This window comes from Dunckerocampus dactyliophorus, chromosome 5 (genome assembly GCF_027744805.1).
Source record: "Dunckerocampus dactyliophorus isolate RoL2022-P2 chromosome 5, RoL_Ddac_1.1, whole genome shotgun sequence".
Lineage (NCBI taxonomy): Eukaryota > Metazoa > Chordata > Actinopteri > Syngnathiformes > Syngnathidae > Dunckerocampus > Dunckerocampus dactyliophorus.
In genome coordinates, this window is record NC_072823.1 from 5,847,885 (window position 1) to 5,860,672 (window position 12,788).

At 42.4% G+C, this 12,788-nt stretch overlaps 1 protein-coding gene across 4 annotated transcripts in view; it reads right to left on the reverse strand.

Annotated features, from left to right (window-relative positions):
• Positions 1-12,788, reverse strand: part of hipk2 (homeodomain interacting protein kinase 2) — a 113,166-nt gene that overhangs the window by 81,845 nt on the left and 18,533 nt on the right. For all 4 annotated transcript variants that reach the window (XM_054777431.1, XM_054777430.1, XM_054777429.1 and 1 more), the window contains exon 2: positions 5,053-6,202. In XM_054777431.1, the coding sequence (XP_054633406.1) occupies positions 5,053-6,202 (1,150 nt within the window). The remainder of the gene's footprint in view (positions 1-5,052; positions 6,203-12,788) is intronic.

Below are 12,788 nucleotides of genomic sequence, written 5' to 3' on the forward strand. Positions count from 1 at the left end.
TACCACGAGAAAGAAGAAATGCTGCTCTTTAATACAGTTGACAAGCCAGCATTTCAAGAAACGCTCCAAACGTTTGACAGACAGTTCCACAACTACAGAGTGAAAGATGACCTATTAAAATAAATATTGTATTAACATGATATATTATGATATGCTATTATTGTTACCAGGAATGTCGGTGTATAAGTTGCTACTTTTTTCTTAAAGTTTGAACCCTGCGGCTTATACAGCAACTTAACACTCCAAAAGTATACCTCAGAAATATACAAACATGTACCAGTACAAGTTTAAAATGAAGAAAAAACAACACTTTAAAGTTTCCCCATAAGGCATTGCGTCTAAGCAACGCATTCATTGGGGTGCTGCAATGACGTCAGCCTCCCTCTGGGCTCTGTACCCCAGGCTCCTCTGGCTCCCTCTGGTGGACAGAGGCAGCATTGCAGTGCGATCCATCGACAGTATGTTGCTTGTCCTCCAATGAACTGCTCTTCTGGCAGGAATGCATTAAAGGAAGACGTTAAAATAGCTGCTGTTTGTTATTTTAAACTTGTATTGGTACATGTAATGTATATTTCCTAGGTATCTTTTCAGTGTTAAGTTGCTGTGCGATGAGTTTAATGTTGTTTGTAAGAGGACACTGTGAGTCAGACTGTTGAATTGATTAATGACCACCTGTGATTTCCAATGGGTTGGCAAGCTTGCCGTGAACTTTTCCATAGCTCATGATTGGCTCCTGTGAAATAAAGAGCTGCCTGGTCCTCACACACTCGTGCAGACCCCAATATGCCATTTTATGACATGGACACATGCGGCTAATACACCGGTGGGGCTTATATAAGACAAAATCAGTTTTTTCCTCTAAATTTAGTGGGTGCGGCTTATACACCGGGATTTTTGTTAGTTATTATCATTCCTCTATATATCGTTTGCGGCTCATTTGGTCTCAAAAAATGTTGACAATAATATCGTTTATGGTCAATTTGTGCGACAATAAACATTTCAAAAACGCGCCTGCAAAGTTTGGTGACTCGGTTACATAAAAAAGCTTGTTCGTTCCGTCATGTTTTTTCTCATTGTTCTTTTCTTAAAATTTATGTTAAAATCTCGTCTTGTCTCATTCTTTTGGACCCGACCTTGTGTATCGTCTCCTCTCAATTTGACATTTCTACAGCACTGCAAACTACAACCACAATCATAAAAATATTGTCCAATTCATGCCTCTCTGACCGTGTCAGTCAACTCTGATCTTTAGTACCTTCCTATAGGCAACATTATTGATGTAGCCCTATGACTGGATCTCCTTAGATCACACTGGTGTCCCTAATGAAGTGACCCGAGCAAAATCCGTCATTTTAGGCAGCGTTCCATTTTTGTAATAGTTGACAGCTGAGGACCATATATGTATTCAAGAGGCACTGAAGCAAACAAAACCAAAACTGTAAGCGCGCCGGGAGCTGCTCTTGCAAATAGCAAGCTTGAATTCGTTTTTTTTTTTTTATTTGCATGAGTCAACGTTGTGGAAAATCCATAACTCATTTGCAAGGCTCTTACAATGTGTACGTGAACATAAACAAGCACACGTACAGAGTACAAATACATGTGAATGACGGGTAGAAAAAAAACCCCTGCAAATGGATGGAGAGAAAAAGTCCTAACAGTTGTGCATGTGCAATATCTACGATGAACGGGATATTACTTTGGTCTCAAAAAGTGAAGAAAAATGCAAATATGCTCTGAACCATTATCTCAGTCTTACGTAAGTTCACCTCATCTATCCAAAACAGCATTTAGAGGAGAGAGGAAAAAAATAAAAATAAAACATCAGCGCACAAAGACCAGTATTTAATTCAACTAAGCTCAAAAAGATGAAAGCGGAATGTTTTGGCTAATGTGGGAGAAATAAAGTAAGACAAAGCCAGTCTGAGCTGCCAAATGACAGCCGTGTGCAGTCAGTAACCTGTAAAAGAACCATACAACATGCCAAAAACCATCCATCTTCTCATCTGAAACCATCAAAGACAGTTTAATGCTCTCATCTGAGCTTTTGAACACCCTGTGAAATGCACCCACGGCCAACGTGTGTTCCCTGCCCAAACCTCATGCACTGCAGTGACCAGAGCTCAGACTCGACTCGGCCGGCACAATCAATCAAACGCTCCTGCTGTAAAACGTAAGACCTTTCAGGAATGAAAATAAACAAGAAAAAAAAGATGTACAATCACATAAGCGTCTCCTTTTTTGGCGTCCAATTTTTGGTTTTCCTCCCCTTCCGCTGCTTTATAAAGAGGAAATGAAAGGATAAAGTTGCTGCTCTGCTCTACTCAGCCATCCCCCACAACGCTCAAGAGCAACAACAAGATAACCGGTAGGAAAGTTTACATCAAGATGAGCGACTTAGCCTTATGGTTCCATGCACTCGTTAGGCCATGTCAACACGAACACGGATATTTTCAAAACCGCACATGTGCCCCCTCATCCCCTTCATCTTCATCCACGCAGTGGCGTCTTCCTGTCCACACAGAAACACATGCGCACGTCAAAGTAATGTCGGTGCAGCACCCATGGACTCTTAAGGCAATTTTTGCCAACATCGTTTCCGTAGATGGCACAATAACAAACATGGCGATCCGCACAAGAAGATACGTGTAGACTGCTAGCGAGTTACTTTTCAGTCGTTTATTTCACATTTGTCAGCCACATTTATTGAATAAAAACCTTTGAAAATGTATGTAACACATGTTCTGTGTTAAAATGTAGCACGACCATCCCATAAACTCCTGTGTGTCTGGCTAACTGTCCCTGTTTAATTGCTTCCATGACAGTAGTTACTGTATGTACCACAAAACAGGCATATATAATCGGGAAGCACTCAGTGTGTGTGTCTCGTAGCAGTACGAGTTTTAGAGAGCAAAGCAGCAGCAGCAGCATCCTCGAAGCGCACAATGGCACCTTTGCTTATCAATGTAAAGCGAAAATACAAGTGTGTTTATGCTTAAATATGCAAAAAGTCATTTCAGTATGCTTAAAGCCAGCAATGTAATGTTTGCCATTTGCACACATTAAATTCTACTCGTCTAGTGTGGAAATGATGGTACATAATTGTTGCATCATCTGTCGGCAACAAGCCAAAAGCTCTATCCTCGCTGTCCACACACATACGTGAAAGACGGCATTATCAAAAATCTTCACCCTGACTGGAGTTTTCCAAAAGCTCAATTTTTAAAGCAAAAACGTCTGTTTGCGTGTAGACAAAGGCCAAAAGGCATAGAAAAATATGCGTTTTTTAAATTAAAATCTGTATTTGTGTGGGAATATCCTTCATCGAGTGACTGAGGCCAAATAAATTGGTACTGGACTTGGGACATACTTGAGACCTACAGTCTGCTTGGTATGAGCATGAGCGCCCAAACAGGGTGTAGTCAAAGTTAGAACTGCAACAATTAATCATCCATCCATTTTCCATGCCGCTTATCCTCTTTAGGTTCACGGGAGTATGCTGGAGCTTATTCCAGCTGACTTCCGGCGAGAGGCAGGCTACACCCTGGACTGGTCATCAGTCAATCGCAGGGCACATATTGGCAAACAACCATTCACACTCACATTCATACCTATGGACAGTTTAGATTTTATGGTCAATTTTGAGGCTGGAATGTGGGAGGAAGCTGGCGTACCCGGAGAAAGCCACGCACGCACTGGGAGAACATGCAAATTCCACACAAAGTTGCCCAATGGAGATTTGAACCCATATCTTCCAGATCTCCACATTTTTGTCTCTTTTCTTATATGTTGCAAAACAAACCACATACTGTTTTTGTTTGTTTCATTCTGATTTGGTCCGTTTCTGGCCCAACCGATTAATAGAAACAAGAAACTTCAGATAATCGACTGTGAAAATAATCGTTAGACAATGTGATGGCTCCTCCTGGCGGTTATTAATAGTATCAGCCACCAATATCAGCAAAATACTCGTAATAATCCACAAAGTCAAAGCCAAAGAGCACTCACCGACACACAAGCACATGCACGTACTGCATATGTGTCTAATTAATGTGTTCGACCCTTCCTGCCGCCGTTATTAATGATTAACTTGCACAACAGAAATAAACTAAACAGCTCAAAAATAATCCACAAAGCTGTGTTGATGCAGTATCTGTTTTTACATGGGCATTTTTGAAATTTTTTTTTTGTTTTTCCCCACTCAAAAGCAAAAAGAGCTGGTGGTGCTATAACCTCTAAGCCAGGGTGTCCAACGTGGGGGCAGGAGGCCATATATGCAGCATATTTACATGGGTTGGTTTAAAAAATGTAAAAGTGGCCCCCAAATCCATTTGTATTTTTTCAGTATGCGGCCCCTGGGTGAAAAAGTTTGGACACCCCTGCTGTAAGCCAATCGAAAGCTGGGAAAAAAGCCATTCCTGGAAAAGGCACTATGACAACAATGGCAACATTTGACAAAAATATTCTTTTTAAATACCTATGTTTGTGTGGTGTCCGTTACACATGCAGTTAGGTATGAAAGTCAATAATCCACCTATACATATACTAATAATACACCCCACGAGCCACAATTGGGGGTGTACATGTGCTTATGTGTTTTGGGTAGGTGTGCGCATGCAGTAAATGATGGGTACCGTCACTCTGACACACCTGTTCTCTCCTTATTCTCAGCCCCAACACCGGGCCAGAGACGCGAGCAGAGCTCAAGTGTCTCTTTGTGTCAACATCAACACTGCCTTAGCTCAAACACTTGGGTTGAAAAGAGACATAGAAGAAAGAAAGTTCTTCCCAGGGAGTCATCTGGTTCTAATGCAAGGTCCTCTGGTGTGGATTACAGGCACATATTACAGGAGAACTCAGAATGACCCTTCATTTCTATCCCAGGAGAAATGGGAGCCATCTATGGAGATGGGGGGGATGAAGGTCCATGATTAGTGTTGCTAGTGTTTCGGAAGCTTGCTTGCAAAACAGGTTAAAAGAATCATTGTGGGTGTCCCTTTGTTCTGAACAGTATATGAGCACATTTACATTTACTTAAGAAGCTGAGGAACTTACCTGTAGTATCTGGACTGTAAATACGTGGAGCACACCGCTTTGGACACATGGCTTGCTGAGCCAAAGTCAATGACCTTCACCCTGTAGGGCTGACGAGATGGATCCACAAGCATGATGTTCTCCGGTTTCAGGTCGGCGTGGATCAAACCCAGACTCTTCAGCTTCATCAGCGCTGTAGCCACCTGTTGTAACACAGGTCGGATGTATTTAAGCGGCAGCGGGCTGAACTTGTTCTGTTTCAGGAAGTCGTACAGGTTCTGCTCCAGCATCTCAAACACCAGGCACGTGTGGTTCTTGTGCTGGAAGCACTCGTAGGCCCTCACAAAGTTGTAATCGTCCGCGCTCTCCGTGCTGAGACGTGCCAGGATGCTGACTTCAATCTGACCCTGCCGCGCGTACGACGGGTGGTTTTTTAGGATCTTGATTGCCACGATCTCGTTGGTACCCCTCTTCCAACACTTAACCACCTGCCCGAAAGTCCCTCGTCCCAAGAATTCCAGAACTTCATAGGTGTTGGTCATGGAGCAGAGCACCTCGTGCTGCACCAGATGGTAGTCCCCTTCATTGTTGGAGCCGCTGTTCTTAGACGTTGCCGTGGAGGCGGCGGTGGCCACGGTAGCCACTGTGGCGCCACTGGCTGCTCCGTTCTGGATCATCAGTGGACCGTGCTCCTCTATTATCTGCACACTACTGTTGTTGTCAAGCTCCTCACTCTTGCGTTTAAGCCCACATCGCTGGTAGGTGTCAAGGAGACTGACCGTGCTGCGGCGGGTCAGATTGTGAACCCCGCTTCCCCCGCCGCCCCCTCCGCTGCCGTTGCTGCCTCCACCCCCGCTGCCCAGCAAAGAGCCTATGGCCCCTGAAGTGCTGCTGGCTGAGGCAACCACAATGTGGCCTGCGCTGGCTGGGAAGATGAGCGCCTGCTCGTAGGGCAGGGTGGAGCTGGCCACCTGCAGGGAGCTGTTAACGCCGAGGGGGCCGCTCAGGGCCGACACGTTCTTGCTGCTGTTGTGGCTGTACACTTTGTTGTGCGTGCCGTACCCTGTCATATCCCAGTTGCAACTCTGCTCCACCTTCAGTTTCTTCACGCTAAAGAAGGCACTTGACTGAAGAGTGTGAGGGGAGAACACTTGCACTTGCGAGGCCATACCTGGGACAAGAGGGCACAAGAGGGGAGGAGCGATGAAAGGAAAGTGAGAGGTTAGGAATTTCGGAGTCCATGAAACATGAGTGGTAGCTACAAGTTTTAAATAAAGACAGCTTGGGTCAGAGCAGGTCATTACAACACCAAGCGGATATACATCAGCATGTTACCCTCATTAATTACACACTAAAGGAAGTATCAAATAACCTTTCAAATAAGAAGCCTACCACTTACTATTTTACAATACACTCCTGTTCAAAATGTAAGGCCAGTTGAAAAACTGCAAGAATTTACATTTTGTACTGTTGGATCTTAAGGAGGTTATATGTAGAGCTTCAAAATGCAAAAAGAAGAAATGGGAGTAAGACAAAAACATTTTTCCCAGGTACACATACACACACACTGGGCATACACAAAAACAACCTGAGCATTCCTTGGACCTCTGTGAGCGGCATCAGATGTGCACACTGTCGTAAAGCACCTGTCCAAAACCTGAGAACTGAGAACTTCCATTCGGTCATATTTTGTATATGACTGGTTTCAAACAGAATGTAGTTTTCTTTATACTCAACCTCACACAAAACAAGCCGTGGTCTCAAACAACTGACCATCTGAATCGTGTAGAAAACCTCTAGTATCATTTCGATTTCCATTTGTCTTTGAGAAACAATACAAGCAGTTGACGTTTGCGAAGTACAAGGAAGAAGAGTCCTGAAACCCCGTGTGCATACAATGCTATGTCTGATCACTACAAACCACAACTCTTCCTTCTTGTCACCTATTAAGCTTTATTCTTTTGTGAGTACTTTGTGTGTACTCACCCATTATCCAACTATGTTCTGTTTTATTTCGTTTGTCAATACCATGTCTTATCACTCGTACACTCATTACTTGCTCTTCCTTATTATAAGTTCATTGTCATTACTCGCCTATTATCAAACTATGTTTTGTTATGTCTATTTCATATTATTTACTAAGACTGCCAAATCAAGAAGTACGGTGACAAGAAATCTGACTAAAAGTGAAACTTGACTACTATTTTTTCTACTATTTATCACATTATTACATGATCTCATTAATTTTCGATGTATTCAACTAGAAGAGAGGAATACAGGAAGTGAACAGATCTATTGAAAGTGATGTAAAACGGATGGGCGCGGGGGCAGGATTAAATAAGATTTGCTTCTTCCTACTCCTTTTGGGCATGTGGAACTGTGAACTATAAAATGTGATGTATTCCAGTCTAACTGGTGTTCAAATAAATGAAACCATTACATTATCATTACCATTTCTCGCTTACCATTTACTGTATATTGTTAAGTAGGTGTACTTTCATTTCCTTATTTGACTTTCACTTTCTGTTTTAAAGCAGGCTGTTGTGGCAATATTTCATCCTGGAAATGGACTTTTGTCTAAATAAAAAAATTAAATTAAATTAACTCTCAACCGACATTCCGGTCCCTTCGGCAACACAAACTCGGCATAACATTTTCTTTATCCCGTACATCCGGCCATCAAAATAAAAGCACAACATTAAAACATGCACAGTTGCGCCACACATTCACTCCACACTTTTCACCTCAAAAACTCGCTTGGTACTTTGGTTTTGCAGCATGTTTTATACAGCGGCCCTTTCTCATTCAAAAATGAAAACATCACACCCAGTTTTACCTCTTGTTCCTCTGTTTGCACATACCCCGACAGCCAGTCCACATTAAAAGAACCTCTTTTTTTACATTGGCTTGGTGAGTGGATGTTGCACTGCCTGTTTGTTTCGCCATAATACAGGGTTAGTGGGCAGCATTTAGCTCTCTTAACTCTGATGCAGAATAGGCTGTACGCTAACCTGCAAAACAGCGGCATGTACTACACTAATGAATTGATTGGCTGCGGAAGTAAATACGTGCAAATAGGATCTTATGATTGGTTGGACAGTGTTGGTCATTGTGTAGTATATTGTTACTGCTTGCTGTTCCCTGTCACACACTGAGTTGCATTGCAAAATGGTACAGAACAGGTCTAAGTGTTTATTTCATTTACATTTCAGGCTGGAATGTATTTTGTGTGCTGCATGGATTTGCTGTGCGCTGCGAACACAAGAGCAGTGCGCAATTGCTCTTAGAGGAAACATTGATTTTGACTAAGCAATTTATTAAAAACAAGCAATAAAGTGAAATAGGCTGTTCATCCGCTGATCAAAACTGGAAGACCACAGCCTTTAAAAGCCAAAATCTTGGCACAAATGTGGATTCAATGTCATTTTCTGTCAGGTATTCACACTGTCTGATATCTTTGATGGCAAAGGCAAAAAAGCTTTCGCTTTCAACGCCGTTAACTTGTTGAGCTGCGTAAGCAAGGCCTCTCGCAGATCCTGAGGGTTATGGAAGAAAAAAAGTGAACTGAGGGACACCGGCCCTGAGCGGGACACCGGACCATCCTTGACCCAAAGAACAAAAAACGTCTTCAAATGCCTGATCTCCTTCAATGCAACAAACGCTGACATTGAAAAGTGGAAGAAGCTTTTATTCTCTGATGAGAAAAAATGGACCTTTGATGGTCCTGATGGCTTCCAACATTACTGGCATGACAGGGAGACCCCACTTGAGATGTTGGCATCATGATCTGGGCTGCTTTTTTCTTCAGTGGTACAACAGAGCTTCAGGTTGTGCAGGGGCGTCAAACGGCAGCTAGCTATGTGGAGATGTTGCAGGGGGCATCCCTCGTGACTGAAGGCCCTGCTCTGTGTGGTAATGACTGGCTTTTTTAACACAACAACTCTGCAGTTCATAATGCCCGCCTGACAAAGGACTTCTTCCAGAGGAATAAGCTCACTCTTTTGGACCATCCTGCGTGTTCCCCTGATCTAAATCCAACTGAGAAGATTTGGAAATGGATGTCAAGGGAAGTTTACAAAAATGGACATCAGTTCCAGACAGTGGATGCCGTCCATGAAGCCATCTTCACCACCTGGAGCAACATTCCCACTAGCCTCCTGGAAACACTGGCATCAAGCATGCCCAAACCAATTTTTGAGGTGATTGAGAAGAATAGTGAAGCTACTCATTACTGAGGAGTTTTTTTGGATAATTTTATTTCTGGCTATTTTAGGGGGGTTGTTTTTTTCTTTTTAAGCTACGGTCTTAAACTTTTGATCAGCTGATGAACAGTATATTTCACTTTAATGCTTGTTTGCTCTAATTTTTTTCTTACTCACATTTCTTCTTTTTGCATTTTGAAGCTCCACTTAGAACCTCCTTAAAATCCAACAGAGCAAAATGTAAATTCTTGCAATTTTCCAACTTGCCTGAAAGTTTTGATCGAGAGTGTGTATGTATGTATGGAAACAAATCAGGTTAAAACTGCTCATTTACAGGAAGTACTGCTTTCCTGAATGCTTCTGCAGAAATGTAACAAAACAAAATCAACCTTTCGCAGGCACCTACATATACTGGGAGACACAAACATACAGTACATAAAAACAGGGCAACAAAAAAAGTCCCAAGGAATGATTGCAATTTCTTTCTTCACTGCACAAACCAGCCGCTGCATTTACTGGGACACAATAACTCACTTTGGGGGGAAGACATTTTTGTTCAGAAAGCTATAAGAGCAGAAGAAGGGAAGTGAACTCTATCTCAACTACAGATCCTGGCGACAACAAAACAAAAGCAAAACTGCACAACTGTGCACTTAACTCTTGGGAACAACATGCCTCAGAGTAAGCAGAAGCCCTTCCAAGCAAACAACTGCCCCAAAATAGTCGCTTTCTTTATCTCCCTCTTTTTGCAAACAGGCTTATTTGTGGCATTGAAATGATTATGACTGCATGGGAAAGATTATATACAGCTTGTAGTTTTATTGTGCAGTGTTGGGTAAGCCATACGGGCCTGACTGTAAACAATGAGAGAGCGTCCACCTGGCTATTCCCAATTTCCCACACACATAATTAAGTTTCACCGTTGATGAACTGTGTGATTTTAACCCTTTATACGGCACGAATAGCTTTAAAATCATATCTGGTGATTTAAATTGAAAATTTGTTTCTTATCAGCATTATAAGCAGTTGAATCCAAACGATTTCTCCCTGCCAATGATAATGAAAACATTTTCGTATGAAGTATCGTTATAAATATAAGGATAATGATTCATCCATCCATCCATCCATTTTCTATACCGCTTCTCCTCATTAGGGTCGCGGGGGTATGCTGGAGCCTATCCCAGCTGAATTCGGGCGACAGGGCGACCAGTCAAGGGTGGTCGCCAGCCATTCATACCAATGGACAAATTACAGTCACCAATTAACCTAACATGCATGTTTTTGGAATGTGGGAGGAAACCGGAGTACCCGGATTCAAAATAAGAAAAAGTTTTGTTGATGTTTGCTTCCACCACATTTCGCAACTGTAACGGCTACGGGATCTCTGAAAGGACACAAGAGACGGACGCCGCTTGAATTTATTTATTCTAAATTGTATTCTAAACTTAAGAAAGGGTGTGAAACTGAGTGGGGAAAATGTATGTCCGAACCACGAAGTGGTGAGGGGCAACTGTACTCCAATTCACAACTTTCTGAATCTGCGCTCTAAGCATCATGGGAACTTTCAAACATAAATTAGCCGCATCACTGTTTAAGCTGCAGGGTTCACAGCATGTGAAAAAAGTAGCATCTCATAGTCCGGAATTTACGGTAATAAAGACAGTAAGGACATCTGTCCTACGTAAATGCACGATATTAACCATCAAAATAAAAGATTACATTGAATTTCCCTGCAGAAAATCGCTGTAGCTTTATGTTATGTTCTTATCAGCCACATGAGTGAGCATGCATATTTATGGTGTATTGTAATGACTGGTCACTTTGTCCTGAGTTATGATTATGACAACTTCAGTAAAAAGCTGTGTTATTCAATGCTTTATTGTGTATTTTAACAACCTCCTCCATTTTTTTGTCTCCCCTCTCGCTTTGCTTGGACTTTACAGCTATCTCTACAGTCATCTGGTCTTAGTCCTAATGCCGCAGGATTGGAGCTACAGTGAACATTAGAGGGCTCACAGTAAGCCTGACAAGTGTTGCAGCTCATGTAGCACCTCTATGCATCCCACATTACATATTAAAACATTTTATGTGAATGTTCTCTGCATGATGATCCATATATAGTTTTTCGTACACCTAGCACCACGTGTTCTGTTGGTATGGATTGTCCGGCATGGTAATGAAGAACGTCCGTGAGGCTATTAGGGGCAAGGCTCTCTGCTAATCACATAAGCTCTGAAGGCCAGATGTCACTTCTTGGATTACCGATTCCTGTGCCTGTACTTTTCTCTAAATATAATTTGAATGATGGGTTGCGTCACTGAGTGGCGTCAACAGAGTGTGACTGAAAGCCTGACAGGATAATCACAAGCACGGACAGTAAGATGGATGGACGGACACAGGGATGGATGATCCTCGTTCTGGAAAATTCCAGCATATCAACCGGCATGATGAGGGAAATTTGTGGCTTTTTAAAGGGGTGGTCTGAAGCTGGCTCCTCTTTGCATTAACTTGATTCCTGTACAGACCCTGATCTCAGTCACTCAGATGTAACACTGTGGTCAAAGAGTTCACTTGACATTGGCTGCCTGGTGCAATGAACTGAAGGCCACACATGTTCCCTTAAACTGCTTAAGCTCCTGAATTAGAAGTGGATGTTTAGAAATACACAAGAAACAGGCCTGCCTTGTTATGATTGTGTGTCCAGCTGCTTTTAGGCAATGAATGTGAAAGTTGGACCAACAAAAGCGCAATGTTAAGGCCTGTGGAGCACAAATAAGTAATTAAATGAACCAACACTAGGAGGTTAAATGGCTGGAATGTTATCTCATGACGACACACACAGGGAACAATGTGACTAATTATACTTCACGGGGTTAGTCCGGCTCATGAACCGTTCGCTTCGTGAAAAGTTGAGACATTTATCGAGGAAAAGGCTTCTTGAGACGTCATCTGTACTTCTGTGAAGAAGGTGTCGGGGACAACTCCTGTACGACTGAGAGCCTACACAGACGCATTGAGACATTTATGATTTTTTTAATTTGTACCTTCACTTAAAAATCTATTTTTAAGTGCTTGAATGTCAGAACTGTACTCTGTTACACATTGACAATGTTTAAACACCCTCAGGAGACAAGATTTCCATTTTGCATACCTATCCCAAAAGTATGTACCCGGCACATTGGAATTAAGGATCCCAGAGAGGCATTTTCCACTATTCTGAGGAAGCATGTTGAAATGCTAATAGTCGATGTTTTCAGGAAGATTATGTCTCTGTCAGGGGCTTGTTAATCTTCTTTTTGGGAGGATCAGGGCTGTGCTACATACCATACCATGAGAGGGTAAGGACGGCCTGAAAATGAAGGAGATCAGAATGCGACTGAACTGACCTGCTTCTGTTTGCACTGTCTTATTAAATTTGCCATTTCTACTCTTCACAGACAGTATTGATGAGGGGCCCTATGTGAGCCTTTCACTAAGAAACTCCCAACTTGTACTAGCCCCAGGTTTTCTGTTTGAGAACATGCAAAAGGATTTTTCATTGCTTTATTGTCCAAG